At 38.9% G+C, this 15,838-nt stretch overlaps 1 protein-coding gene across 2 annotated transcripts in view; it reads left to right on the top strand.

Moving 5' to 3' along the window:
* LSM14A (LSM14A mRNA processing body assembly factor) overlaps positions 1 to 4,930 on the top strand; it is a 58,479-nt gene extending 53,549 nt beyond the window's left edge. For both annotated transcript variants that reach the window (XM_072632027.1, XM_072632026.1), the window contains 2 exons: positions 156 to 387; positions 3,024 to 4,930. In XM_072632027.1, the coding sequence (XP_072488128.1) occupies positions 156 to 387; positions 3,024 to 3,047 (256 nt within the window). In that variant the 3' untranslated portion in view covers positions 3,048 to 4,930. The remainder of the gene's footprint in view (positions 1 to 155; positions 388 to 3,023) is intronic.
* Positions 4,931 to 15,838: the final 10,908 nt, after the last annotated feature.

Raw genomic sequence — 15,838 nt, 5'->3', positions numbered from 1 at the left:
TACTTTAGTGGCTTATAGTGACCTTAGACAATGTATTTTTATTTTCTTTTTAGAACTCACTTTTGAATTAAATTAGAAGTTTACTGATTCAGTTTGTAACCTAACATAATAAAATGTAGACTAGATTTGAAGGTCTGCTATTGTCACCACTATAGAGAAAGAAGACCAACTTGGGCAGAGGAAAGAAGACTAAATGCTGAAACATTTGGAATTCCCCTCCGTCCAAATCGTGGCCGTGGAGGCTACCGAGGTAGAGGAGGAATTGGTTTCCGTGGTGGCAGAGGACGTGGGGGTGGAAGAGGTGGTAGCTTTGCCACTCCTCGAGGATTTCGTGGTGGATTCAGAGGTGGCCGAGGGGGCAGGGAGTTTGCAGATTTTGAATATAGGGTGAGTAGTGTATAAATGCTTTGATTCTTTTTTTTTTCTTTTTTTGTTACATTATAAAACAACTAATAGATCTGTTGTGTGTTTATTAGTGCATGCACAAATTAGGTATTACTTTAAAAAAGAGTCTGTGAATTGTATTCATATTATTGTCCTACTTTGTCACTAAAACTGAGGGAATCACCTTTAATAGCCCAGTACAGTAGAAAGAGCTATGTGCCTGGATGGGTCACTTAATCTCTAGGTTTCAGATAAATTTCCTTATCTATAACATGAGAAGGTTAGACTAGATGACATCTGAGGTACCCTTTAAATCTATAACCCAGACATGTCCTCCAGGAGAAAGGGGGAAACCCCATTTAAAAGGTCTCCTGGATACAATAAAGAGGGTAGCTGAAAGCAGAGACATACTGACAGCAATTCTAAATACTCAAGAGTTAAGAACATGGTGGTTTTCATCCCAAGTTTTTACCAGAGATCTCTCAATCAAGCAAAGTAATCAGGGTTAGCAATCTTAAGATTTGAAATCTGCCTTCTACAGTTCTCTCCTTTGACCCATACTTCTACTTAATCAGATTCTATGGCCTTTTCTCAGTCTTGATCTTAGCTGATTTCTTTGATATTCTTCCCACCCTCTCTTTCTCCTCCCTTCATTTCCATGACACTATACTCCACTATCTACTTTGATGGCTTATCTTCTTCCTCTTACCCTATTAATATGTATTGCTAGTGTCTCCCACCTTATATACTATACTCTCAACTCCCTTAACAACCTCATCCATTCCCATTGTTTAATTCTTCAGATTTAACCTTTCACTTGGAGACCCGGATGTTTGGCTTCCCAAAGAAGGACGTCTCTACTTAGATACCCAGCCATCATCTGTAGAGACAGTTTCCTGTAGCAGAAAAAATGCTGGACTCAGACTTTCAAAAGAATTTTAGTTCTGAAATCATAAATGTAACCATTAGCAATAAGTAACCAAACCATTCTTAGCCTTAGTTTCTTCATCTATAAAACGAGGTTACTTGTATTACCAGCCTCACAGAATTGTTTTAAGGCAAGTGTATTGTAACACTTAAAGCTCTTAAGTAAATATGAGTAGTTGTCATCATCACATACTGACATCACATCCATATCACAAACTGAAATCCTAAATCTTTCCCTTCCACTTGACTCTTCTTCCCAACTATACATTTGTGATGAAGTCCCCCAGACTAAATACCAAACATATCTTTGTTTCTTCACTAAGTCCTGTTCTTTCTTCTGAATTGTTACTGTTTCACACCTAGTCACCTTCCAAGTTCAAGCCCTCCCAATTTCATGCCCAGATTCCTATAACAACCTCAAAAAGTTTGAGAATTGTTAGTATAGAGAAAAGGATAGTAGAATAAGAATCAAAAGACCTGAGTTTGTATCCTAGCCCTGTGATCTTCAGCAGTGTCCTTCACTTCCCTGAGCCTCACTGTTCTCATCTGTAACACAAAGGAGTTAACTCTAATTTATCTCAAACATTTCCTCTAGTTTTAATATATTAAGAATTTTCTTTCTGACTTGTGCAATTCTCTTTCCTATACATCTACGAATATCTCTCACTGTTTTCTAACATTCTTGTTCCACTCTGGTTAGATAGGTCTTCTTTCTGTCCTACAAAATGTATATCTCTGTGCCATACCTCATTGCCTGGCTTGGAAAGTTGTACCTACTGTCCCTTCCATCCAGCCCTATCCAAATCCAATTTATTCTTCAAAGTCCACCTCAAGTTCTCTTCCTATAAAGGCTCTTCCTATATTCTAGCCAACACCAATGGATGTCTCCTTTTTCTAGCCTCCTGTTGTGCTAATAACATATAATTGTTCTGTGTTTGTATTGTCAACCCAATTACACTGTAATCTTCTTGAGAGTTTTTTGTATACTTCCATACTATAACACTTTTCATACTCTTGGGGACATAATAGGTTTTGAGTAAACAGTTTCAGATTGACTATAAGATTAAAAATTCTTAGGCCTTTTCAGTCATTTCAAAGACTAGAAGCATAGCATAGCAGAATATTTGGATCTGCTCCTGAATTTGGTAACCATCCTGCCTTATATTACAGTGGTATCCTACTTGTAGCATCATGACATCTTTGAATGTTTGAAATAGTCACCAGTGGGTATCTTAACTTAAAATGTTCAGGAGGCTTTTTTTAGTGTGTGCTGTTGTTCCTTATTGAACAATTTATAATACAAACTAATGTTATATTTTTTTCCAAAAAATAAATTATTAAATATTCATCTACAGCAGTTGTTCACATCTGAAAAGGGAGTTCCTTAGGACCAGGTCCCTATATTATACAACAGAGATATCCATGTGGACTATAGGACTATTATCCAAATGTATTCACCCTTAGTGAATTGTAAAATGCATTTAGCTAGAAGATTCTGCTCTCTATCTGTGCCATATAATTTAGGGATTGCTAAATGTAAAAAAAAGATACAGAACGTTATAATGGAAGCCATTAAACAGAATGGGAAGAGGGGATGAATGTAGGCTATAAGTAAAGAAAATTATACTGCAGCAAAAGGTGAAATAACAAGAAGCTCTTCGTAAGACTATTATTTGAAGCATAAGGTAACTTTTTTTCCCTTTGCTTTTTAGAAAGACAACAAAGTTGCTGCATAGTCTGCGGAAAAGTCTTGGAAGTAGGTGATGTCTATCTAGGTCTTCATGGTCCAGAGAATTAGCTTCAGTCCTTGAAAAGAATGAAGAAGTGAATTTGCTGTATACTTGTCACCAGCACTGGGGTTTCACTGCTTAAATTTCAAAGGGTATAATGCAGTTACTTTTTGAAAAATGGCCATCTTCAGAAATGTTGAGCATTAAATATATTTGAGATAGCAGAAGGATAAGTAATTTCTTATGTATAGTTAAATACAAACTAAAACAGTACTTGGATGGAACTTAAAAGTATTTTTTCATCACTGAGAGGATTTTTCTTATCACTAAATTGTATTTGATAATTACTGCAAGTTACCTGCAGATGGGGCCGTGATACTGTGAGTGTTTTGAGCCACAGAAGGTTGTTTTTTGGGAAATCCTGTAATATCCCTTTTGAGGTAGCTTATTTCGTCAACTAATTAGGGTGCTGGATGGTAGAGCATTTTCTTTGTCAGTCAACTATGTACACACAGTAAATACTGTTTCTTAGGCAAAGGTACCTTTTTTATATAGTTGTAAAATTCCATTATATCCCATTGCCAAAGAAACATTAAGAACTTTGTATAGCTGTATAAAAAGCAACTAATTTTTTAAAGAATAAACATTTTTAAGTCAGCAAACATACTGTGTTATTGCAAAAGTTGATATGCTAAGGAACAGAGTTAATAGTTGGTTTTTTTCTTAGCTTTTCAGGCTTTAAATTTGTTTGATTTTTATATTTGGAATATAAATGAAGATTTGGTATGTTCTTCCATTATATAAAAGAGGATAAATTCTTCATTTTCACTTGCAAGTACTTCATTTTGTAGCTTATGGCATATCACAGGATTTGTCCAAATAAAGAAGATCTTTAAGTATAAGGACATGAATAATCATAGATCAGAATGCACTTAGCTTTACTTGCTGATAAATAATAACTTTTTTAGAAAATACTAGGCATCAGTTAATATGTTCTTTCTGATATGCCTGGGCTTAAAAAAAAGTCTGTCAGTCCTTAAAATTGTCTTTGTTGTGATACTTGTAGACCCATTCCATTGGATTGAAAGAACATTCTGAGTGTTGAAAGTTGCTGCATTTTGATAGCCCTTAAGACATTACAGTACTGGTCCCTTGACCAGTGAACCTCAAGCAACTCAGTATGGAGTTCATTGCCAATTAAAAATTACTAGTAAATCTTTTTGATATAAGTTATAATGGAAAAAATGAAATCTGGCCATTCAGATGCTTTTAATGGAGGCCACAGGAATAAAGGGATCCAAAGATTAAAATGTTTTTATCTAATTTGCTGATTTTGTTAACTTTATCCTCAAAATGTTCAGTAGTGATAAAGAAGTGGAGAACTGCACTGTAGGAAAGAAAATGGGAGTATTTAAAAGTGGTTGATATTCTTATTTTAATTTTATATCTTTTGTATAGCACTACAAAGGAAGTATTTTGTAATTTGGTTTCCTTATTAAAGGTCCAGTATTTGGCAGCCATAGTTGAGATAATATTGTTTAGTACTGTTTGTTTGCATGTTACCAACACAACCTTTTTGAGGACCCATAAATCATGACACTGAACAACTTTTTGAGGTTTTTGAACATAAAAGACAAGTGCTGTACTGTTGCAATAACTATGTAGACTGTCTGAGACGTCCCAGGCTTATTTAAACAAGAAAATTGTAAATAATACCAGTGATACATGCTGTGAAGGTATGAATTGGTGCGTCTCCCTAGCCTTTGGGTTAACAAGTGGGGTATTTTGTGCCCTAATAACTGGCAGCATGGCATACCTGCAGTGTACCTTGCAACATTAAAGCAAGGTTTTTATTCTAAGGCAGAATAAAACTGTTCAATAAAAAAAAATGTGAAAGTTGTTTCTCCTTTCAACATTATTACCTTCTAAACAGCACAATGTAAAGTGAAACACAGAAAATAATTTCATTATCACTTTATTGATATTTGTCCTTTCACATATCTGGATTCTCTCATATAAGCTTGATTTCCAGCAGTATTGCTAAATCTTATTGTTTGTTTATCTTGTATATTACCAAGTGCATATAGATGTGGCCTTAAAAACCAAGGTTTTGATGGCTTTTTACTCCATTTTCCACACACATTTCTGAAATCTAATTGGTTCCCTAAATCATAAATTATATTCATAAAATCATAGGATTTTTGAGCTGGAAGACATCAGTTTACAGAGTACATATCTGATCTACCCCTCCCCTTCGACAGATTCTGGTGAGTTTCTGTACTGTCTTATGGTCCACTTCTCAATCATTGTGGCCCTATTTGATATCCAGGCAATTCAGTGTCTAGAGGTCATGGAAGAAAGCACTAAAAACCAGGGTGGGGTCCACACTGTGTTATCTTTTATTAGAATCACAGGGAATAAGTGACCTTAAACTTGACCCTAGGGTACAGCTATTTCAGTTTCTTTTTCTAGTCTGGGCTCTATTGGATTCCTTAACTTCTTTTTGACAAATGTCCTGTTTTTAATAGGTTATTAAATGAAGAAACCAGAGAGATGGAACTGCCTCTCCAGCCTGTTTGTCAAGTGCCCTGAGAGGTTCCTGAAGGGTGGTTGCTTGACTGCCACTGCTGTACCCCCAATCATAGTTACATAGACAGTGTGTAAAATGCAGGTTGCACTCAGAAAGCTTTTTCCTTTGTGCATGATTCATATTCCCTTAGTCGCTTCATTTTCATGTTTGAATTTAGCTTTAGAATTTGATGAGAAAAACTGGCATATCACACACATGTACTGTTGAAAGTTTGATGTTTGTCTCATAAAAAGAGGGAGTGGGGATGGGAAAAATGTAAAAAGATTTTTAGTCTTTTGTGGATTATTAGAGGATAGTATAATAGTAAGGTGAATTGTGCTCTTATCCTAGAATAAATTTAGCTATCATTCTCTTTAGTGTTTCCAGCTTATTTAAAATACCATGACTAGGGCAGCTAGGTGGCGCAGTGAAGAGAGCACAGGCTCTGGAGTCAGGAGGACCTAAGTTCAAATCTGGCCTCAGACACTTGACACTTACTAGCTGGGTGATCTTGGACAAATCACTTAACCCCAATTGCCTTGCCTACTCACCTCCAAAAACAAAAACCCCATTACTGTAGGAGCATACAATCAGGGCAGTTGGGTGAAGTCAGAAAAAACAAATAGTACTAATGGCCTGAAAATATAAGCACTTTTAATATCTACCTAGACTTAAGATTTACCCGGAGTTGAACATATTTGTGTGTGTATGCTTACACATATGTATTTATGTGTATTTATATATGTGTATATGTATACTAATGCCAATGGAATCACCTTCTTTTCTAGAAACACCCAATATTAGCCTACACGGAAGCAGTAATTCTTAGTTACATGAAACCTACATGGGGTATCAGCCCTACTCAGAATGAAGGAGGGTGGTTGCTATTCTTTGGCATTTCAATATGAAAACATTTTTACCTGGACACTGATTTGTGTGCAAGGCAAATATTTGACTCCTCTGTACCTTTAAATACCATTTTATGTTAGCAGCACCCACGGGATTTGGATTATGGATGAAAATAGAAGTCCATCAGAAACTTTTTGATAAAGTTATTTTGCTGGTGAAGGGAAATCTACTTCATTTGTGTTTTATTATTTGTAGATAAGATATTTATCCCTCTGACCCCACCCCATTATTATAGCACAAGAGTTTACAAATGACAATAAACTTATCCTAAATTTTTATAGTCACTAATTAGTATTTTCTGAGAGGAGAAACTAGGATCAGGACAGAGAGCACAAAAGTTTCTTAGACTACTGGATGAGAGCAACTGGTACCACTAGAGACCTTTCATTGGAAAGAGCACCAGTGTAGGAGTCATAAAGCCTGGATCTGAATACCAGATCTCCAATTAAACAATTATTTGATCATAGGCAGGTTCCTTAGTCTTAGGACCTTAATTTTTTTAAATGAGAAGGCTAAACTCTGTTGTCTTCCAGCTAAAGGTACCTTCCTATTCTTGTCATTCTGTCAATAATTGAGTGGTCCTCTGATCTCTTTAATGCCAGTTTTCCTTTTTGAACATTAAGGTTCTTTGAGCCTCACTATGACTCAGGTTAAAAGTAAATCTTGATTACATAATTCCAGTTTGAGGATTCTGGAATGTGAAAGTGTCTTGGAATCAACAGCTGAGAGAACATCTGGGATAAGTGGTGGTTGTCTGAACGGCATATACTAATTTTAAGAAATGATTGATGACCCTAAGAACTATTTGAAGACTACAAATTATACTAGAAACACTTTTGCTTTCTAAGGTACCCCATCATGCTTGTTTATGTTGAACTAGACATGGGCACGTGATAAGCATTCAGTTCAATTGAACAACATTGTAAACACCCACCGTATACAATGAAGACTTACTGTTATTTTTGTTCACTCATATCTCACTCTTTGTGACCCTGTGGACTGTAGCACACCAATACTGTCCATGAGGTTTTCTTGGCAAAGACACTGAAGTGATTTGCCATTTCCTTCTCCAGTAGATTAAGGCAAACAGAGGTTAAGTAATTCACCCAGCATCATATACCTAGTAAATGTCTGAGGCCAGATTTGAACTCAATTCTTGCTGGCTCCGGGCCCAGTGCTCTATCCACTGAGCCACCTAAACTGCCTCCAAAAGATATTAAAAGTACTCATTTAAAGCTTGATTGACTCAGCTACAGAATTTCAGAGCTAGAAAGAACTTTACAAATATAATCCAACCCCATTTATTTTACAGATGAGGAAACTGAAGGCTCCAGAAAGGGAAATGACTTGTCAGGACTAGAACCCAGGTCTCCTGGCTCCTGTTATAATGTCTCCCAGTACTGGAGGCTCCTTGAGGGAGAATGTATCAATAAGTAAGATAATCTCTTGGTCCTCAAGGATCTTGTATTATACGGGGGATGCAACATATACACATCTAAGTAAATACAAAATAAAAGCTAGGTAAGTTAAAAGTCATTGGTGGGTGAGAGAGGTTTTAATTGCTGGAAGGATGGCAAAACATCTCATGTAAGAGATAGCACATGAAATGAGCACAGAAGGAAACCAGGGATTCTAAGAAGAAAGTCAGGAGGGAATGCATCTTAGATATGGAGTGTATTGTGTGACTGTCACTGTAGTTGGCCTGTAGGGGGTGGTGAAAGGAAATAATCCACAATAAGTTTAGAATGGTAGACCTGAGGAATTGAAATGCCAAATACTAGAGATTGTATTTTATTGAAGAAGCACAGGGTAGCCTCTGGGAATTTGAAATGGGAGTGATCCTATTTGACCTGAGCTTTAGAAATATATCTAGTATGGTGTGTGAAACAGATGAGAGAGGGGCGAGATGTGAGGCCACTCAGAAAGCTATCATGATAGTTCAGGGAAGGGATTCCTAGAGCCGGTACCAAGCTAGGCACTGAAAGGAGGTCAGGAGGAAGAGAACAAAGATGTTGACAATTGATTGGCTGTAAGGATGGAGGGAAGGAAGAGTAGCCACCGATCCAGCAGAGCTTGTAAACCTCATTGAGCAGTAGAAAAGTAGTACCCTCAACAGAAATCGGGGATTTCCATTCAGAAGAGGGGTAGATTTGGGATGTCATCTTCTTGATTTCATGGTCCTCTTTGAGAATGAAGGACAAACAAATGAGATTTGGGAGAAAAGTTCTGTTTTGCACATGTTAAAGGCTGAGATGACTATAGGCCACCCAGTTGGAAATGGCTAATAAGCAGTCAGTCCTATGGATTTGTAGCTCTTAGGACTGGATATGTAGATCTGAGAGTCTTCAGATGATATTTGAATCAATAGGAACTGAGGAGATCACTGAGAGAGCCTTGGTAACCCATGAGGGGTAGGTAGAAAGGAAAAAACAAAGGTGTCAGAAGAAAATGGAGACCAAGCTTAGCCCCAAAGACAAGAGAAGACCCAAACACCACCCCTGCCCCAACTCTGCCTCTGAGTAGCTTTTTTATGTACATTAGGGAGATTTTTTCTTTTGTTAAATTCATTATCATGATAATTAGTGGCTCAAGGGAGAGAAAAGTATACAATGGGAAACGTAGATGAGGCAACAGAATAATTTTTTTCTTCATTTAAAAAACCCAAAGGAGGAACCAGAAGCTAAGTAAAATCAAGTTCAACATCCACTGTAGGAAAGATCTGGGAGAACTGACGAAAGACTTTCCTTATTTGGAGATTAAAAACTCTTCCAAAACCTGGAGAGAACCCTTTGGGGACGAAAGCCAAATTGCAAATATTAAGGGAAGAGAGTTGGTGGTGTGGAGGTGGAGAATATAAACCATTCTTTCTAGAAATTGGATTGAGTTCCTTTCTAGGCTAAAAAGGACAATTAAAATTAGCATCTGAATCACTGGAATGTTAAAAATCTGATTTGAAGTTACTTCTTGATACGGCTAGAGATGTAGCTGTCATACTCCTCCATACCTATGCAACTGCGCCTCCCAGTGGAGAAATGAGACTTTTCTACGTCTCCCCAATATTGGAAGTTCCAGTAAAGATGAGTTTAACATTACTACATCGAGAATAACCACCTGGTCTGCAACCTGATTGCTGAAAAATGTCATTCATTCTGATTGTCTCTGGAAATTTGAGGAGTTTCATTTGTTGTTTTGTTTTTTTGCTCTCCCAACAACTGTTTTAGCACATGATTTTGAAATCTATCTTCTTCCTCTTGTTCTCTCATCCATCCAAGGATATGACCAGTAGAAATGTGAGGTCAGTGAAAGCTTTTAGTTTCTAGTTATAGGACAGGAGGTCAAAGCAAACACTGGCACCTTTCACTGAGTCAATTTTATTGCACTTTATTAATGGAAGATCAAGGGGAAGAGAAGTTAAAATGGAAATGGTACAGCATATGTTTCTCGAAATGGTACAGCAGATGTTTCTCCTGGACACCTGCCCTTTTCCACATTAGCCATCAGACCAAACTTCAGAAATCTCCCAGAGATGAACTCCACCCTGAAGTGTGCCCTGATAGTCCTGCTGTTCCCATCCAGCGCTCTGGAAAAATGACCCCATTAAATAATTTTTCCATGGTATATTTCTTTAATAGTTAATTTTATATAGTGCCTACTCTGTGCCAGGCACTTAAGAAGTGCTTTACAATTATCTCGTAGGATCTTCACAGCATTCTTGGGAGGTAGGTGCTATTATTATCCCCATTTTACAGATGAGTAAACTGAGTCAAATAGAGTTTTTTTTTTTTTTTTAAGTGACCTGCCCAGAGTCACAGAGCTAATAGGTGTCTGCCCAGATTTAAACTCAGCTCTTCCTGACCCCAGGCTAGGAGCTCTATGCACCAGAGGGACCTTTGACAGATAACTACTTTAGTCCTTCCAAATCACATTATAAGGATGTATAGTCAGACATGTAGTGGTTTTAAAAGGGAAAATTGATGACTGGCTGCCAATCTACCCAACAATCACTTTGTCCTTGTTGGTGTCAGTTACCATTACCTTCCAACTCTCCCATTGCCACATTGTATTCACTAGTAAATTATTACAAGAATAAAAATAATTCTCAGTTGGGGAATGGAAGATGATTGCACTCCTAATAAAACTTTTTTTTTACTGTACTTTGAAGCTAGTTTATGTAATTTTTGTATTTGTTCCTCAGTGTGTATTACTGATATGATCTTTGCCCTAGAGGTCACCTGATAAGGATTGGTCAGCTCTCAGAAGAGACTTGAATGAGTGACCAGGTGCAAAGGGTGCCTGGTGCCTCTGAAAAGGAACACTGTAGGGAGGACGGTGGGGCTAAATCGTCCTCTCTTCCTTCTCTCTCTCCTTTGGCCCAGACTGTTTCCTGCTTTACCTCCTGGAACCCTATCAGCCACTATGCATAGAGCAAACAATGCACTAGCAAAGGAAGATCTAGTGAGTCTTAAGACTTCATTTGAAGGGACTGAATGTCCCTACAGCTTGAATACCTGATGATTTCTGATGTCAAAAACATATACCTTGAGCCAAAAGGGAATCCGCTTTCAACATTTTGAGCTTCGCACCTACAGTCATAGCCCCCTATCCTTGAGAGCCTTTCTAAATCTTGTCCCTGAGGCACTCCCTCTCTGAGATTTCTTTGTCTACCAGGTTCCTCCCCTCAGAGACCTCTGCACCGGTTAGGTTAGCTCAGAACCTTTTGTGTCTGATGGGCCCTCTGTCTGCAGTCAATTTGAGTTCATGATAAAGATTGGGCATCTGAACTCAGGAGCCAGTCCATTCTAGGTTTGCCAAATTCTTTCTCCAACTGGGCAAACACGTTAACCAAGAGAAGAAGAACTATATGGGCTGGCATTCTCAAACTTTGATTAGGACCTGGTGCTATTCCCTTCCTGAACACTTCTCTTTCCACATTTTGTATGATGATGTTGACTCTTGGGCCCTGCTTGGACCTCTTGGTTCTCAGGCCTGCTCTCAAAGTTCCCATCCATTTAGTGTAATATCCCTTACGAGTCTTCTACCTGATGCTGAGGTGGTTGTGGGTAGTAGGTATCACCTTATGTGACCTAACCTTCCACCAAAAACCTAATGAAGCATGTCACTGGAGAGTTCAGGAGCCTGGGTCCCTTCCCTACCTCAAGGCCAGGCCCACTCTTATCTGCAGCCAGGCTGACATAAAGAGCAAAGGTAGGTTTCAAAGAAAAAGCGGGGAGAGGGGAGCGGGAAACATAAACTGACTGACAGAATGGAAAGAGTGCTGAATTGGGAGTCATTGGACTTGAGTCCAAATCCTAGTCTTAACTACTTGTTACATGTATGATTTTAGGAAAGTCACTTAACAGGTATGTGCCTCAATTTCAACATTTGTTAAATGAAAGGTTTTGATTAATGAGCACCACACTTTGGCTCCATCACTTCTTGGGTATGTTTGAAAGGGGAAAAGAAATAGCCTAAAGCACTGCAAGGAAAATTATTTCACCTGATATCCATAATGGTACACATGTATAGAATGGTTTGGGTTTTGTATTTTTCATTTGCATGCAGGTCCTCAGACTGACAGTAGGCTTTCTACAGCATAGAAAGAAAGCCAAATCCCAGGCTTTCAGGTGGAGGCTGAAGCTAAAAGAAGTTGGATCCCTATAAATAACCCCCTTCTTTCATGGTGTGGAACACTGTAATGTTAATGGAATGGGAAGATCTTTCCCTTCCTTTAATAGCCCTATGGGACCTGCTTTGAGCTGACCCAGCTGACTACTGTGATGGAGCCTGAGTCACATGGAGATTTGAGTTCACATGGAGCCTACAGTAGGAGGAGCTTGCCAAACAGGTGGAGCAGGAAGTGAGAGTGTAGCAAAGCTGAAGCAAAGCAACTAGCATGAGTGGGAGAGGGGAGAATTTTGCCTAGGGGAGCTTGTTTGTGGGAAAGCCTAAAGCAGGGAAGGCTTGGGGATGTCAATGCTCCCTAGATTGGTGATGTGTATAAACTTCTGTTACATGGTGGAATTGGCTTTCTGGTATCTGAATAAATACCTCTCTTTGAGGAAGAGAGTTATGTATACTTTGTGAATTTACTCTGGAAATATGCATGCATATTCATAGTGCCTGTTATGGGTATGGATGTGTTACAAAGACTTAGAGTGCCAGGTCACAGCAAGAACTCCTCTCCCCCTCCATGAGAAAAGGAATTATTGGTCATCAGAGAGGTCGTTAGGCCTTTAGGAGAGTGAAGGGACAAAGATCTGAGGGCCACATTCTCTGCTCTACTGATGTCCCTGGGACCTACTTCTTTTACATGAATGAATAAATGATTGAATTATTAATTAAGCACTTACAGTATAAAGCACTGTGCTAAGAGCGGGGGATACAAATAGAAAAGAGAGTCCTTGTTCCCAAGAAGCTCATGTTCTAGTTAAAGATATAAATAAATATAGGAAATTTCAACTGCCAGTCAGATGGAAAGGTCCCATGGTCTTTAGGCTACCAGGGTAAAGCAGCCTCTTCTTTAATGTCATAACCACTGATAAAATCATCAGTTTCTGATGTTGAACCATTTGACAGTGCCAAGGACTGATGGTAGGAACTTTTTTTTGGATCTTCAATAGAGATGACTGTAGCTTCTGCAGGAACAGTAGTCAGATTTCATCTCTACAGGTATCCCTTCCCAGGATGATGGCTGAAAGCATTAGTGTTCCAAAGACTCCAAAGTTTAAGATCCTGGGTAGTCTCCATCAGGATCCAAAAGGAGATGGTGGTAGTGGTGGTGGTTTGACTTGCTGCCCCCTGTCTCTTTCAGAGTGCCTTGTTGCCTCAGTTTTGGCAGTGGCCATCCTGATTAGGCAACCCCCCCAACTCCCAGACATCCCTGCCTACCCAGAGAAAGGGGATCAGGAGAGAGCTTCAATTAAGCTGAGAAAAGCCCATGTTTACTTAGTCAATAGGATTATGGTTGGACCTTAGCTCCTACTGTATTCAGATGGGGTAAGGGGGCTAGGGGTAGGGTTAGGGATAATGAAAGGATCTTTCCCCCTCTTGGCCTGTTGGATAGGTCCACACTCCTGTCTAGTCAGCATTTTTTCTCTCTAGGAGCATAACTTTATAGGGTATAGTTTGCATTAAGATGTCATGACACTGACCTGATAGTAGTGAAGACTCAGGTTCTAGTCATGAGTAGTCTCTTCAGAAGCCTAGATTTATGTTCAGATTCCACGTAAGAAAAAGAATATCAAAACTATGTTCTATGTTTGACATAGATATTTGACCAATTTGATGGCTTAAGTAAAGGGAAAGAGGCAGCATGGTATGGTCAGGGGTGAGGAGCCTGCAGCCTGGAGTGCCTTTTAGGTCCTTAGGTGTGGCCTTTTGACTGGAGTCCAAGTTTTACAGAACAAATCCTTTAATTAAGGGGATTTGTTCTGTGAAGTTTGGATTCAATTAAAGGGCCACACTTGAGGACCTTGAGGCCACAAGTTCCCCACCCCAGTATAGAAGATAGAGAGCTGGCCTTGGAGCCAGGAGAAGCTGAGTTCAAGCCCCACCTCTGACACATAACTGCCTGTGTGACCCTGGGCAAGCCAATTTATTTCTGATTGTTCTAATCTAAAGAATTCTCTAAAGCTCTTTCAGCTGCACAGAAGCTGCCATCCTGCATTGGCTGAAAGTTTTTCCATTCAAGAGTTTTCCCATATCATTGAAATGACAGGTCCAGTCCCTATCTCCAAATACAGGAAACAGATACCCACATGTTATGCCCAATATCCTGGTCAGCCTCACCTGACCAGCAGTTATATTTTTTGTTTCATTTTTATCTCGCACTCTATATGCACCTAACTTTCTGGATGCCTTTTATTTGTACATATCACATTCACTCTCTATCTAGCCTCCCATCCAAAGTGCCTTTCCTTTTACCAAAGTTTAGAAAAGGTTGAGAGTATATAGAACAGTTCAGGAAAACTACCAACATAACAACATCTAACTGTAAATGTGGTATTCCACCACCTCAGAAATGAAAGGAGAGAGGGGCATTTTCACAACTTTCTGGAACCAAGTTTGATCATTACCAATTACAGTGTTCAATTTTATCTTAATATTATTTTCTTTTACATTAATCTCACGTTTCTCTAAATTCTTTGTCTTCCTCATTTCTTATGGGCTTCCTTGTTAACAATATGCTCTTTTCACAGACCAGAAAAGAGGCTGTCTATGAATGGATGCTTTTTGCTGTTTAGTGTTACAAGAGCTAATAGTCTGTAGTATGGGCAACAGGACAAGGCAGAGGAGGACTTTAGACACTTGATCTTAACCTGAGTGAGTAGGCCAAGAAGGCCATGATGACTTTATACAGATTTTTTTAGCTCTTCAGTGCACAGTGGTTCCCACCCCTTATTGTAGATGGGGAATCAGGTTTCATCCATCTGAGCTGTCTCCTAAATGGTGGTGAGGAACCCTTTCAGAAGACCCAGGATTTGAGATTACAGGCTTGGGTTGTGGGGGAAGTGAGTGGGAGTTTCAGCTCCTGGTGTAGCCACAGGCTTTGTTTCTGTTCCAATAAACCATATCTTAATCTCTCACTGTTAGCCCAACAATGGTTCTTTTTTCCATGAAGGTCTCATTTGCAGCCATGGGATAGTTGTAGCATTATTTGTTTTTTGTGCCCAAGGTCCATTTTAGTTGAGAAAATGGCATTTGGATGAGGAAAGGAGCCAAGGAGTACTTTAGTATTCAATATTTTTCTGAATAACTTAGCCACATAATGTCCTGTAAACTGTATGCAGTTTTTTTATAAATGCAAATTGGGGCTAAATATTCAAACAACAGAACATCCAGTTACTGGGAACCATGTTGCTCATAAATTTATTAATGATTGTAAAGTTCAGAATTACTTCCCCATGATCCTCTTTGCAGATGCAGGCCTATTATGGATTCTTCCACAGACACAGACATCTCTGTCTGCCTTACAGATTTCCTGAGCACATAATAGGATTTCCTCCTTTCCCCCCCTCCCTCTCTTGTAGACTCCTATATTCGCTTATAAAGATACCTAGACTTGCTACAGACCTTTGAACCTCTTGCATGCCCCCCTTTAGAGATCCCTTGGCCCCTTATAGATCCCTACATGACAATGTGATATTTGAGGAAATTTAAATGCAGAAAAAGATGTGTATATAATACATGTTGAAAAAACTGGAAGTAATTCACATGCCCCATACTGTAGTATGCATTTAAGCAACGGTAGTGCATATATGTCCTGGAGCACTTAAGAACCATGGGAAATGGTTGGTATCTCTCATCAGAGATGCCATCC

This window comes from Notamacropus eugenii, chromosome 1 (assembly GCF_028372415.1).
Source record: "Notamacropus eugenii isolate mMacEug1 chromosome 1, mMacEug1.pri_v2, whole genome shotgun sequence".
NCBI classification, from domain to species: Eukaryota; Metazoa; Chordata; class Mammalia; order Diprotodontia; family Macropodidae; genus Notamacropus; species Notamacropus eugenii.
Note: the sequence above shows the minus strand (reverse complement) of the source record. Positions and strands in the feature narration are given on the sequence as shown.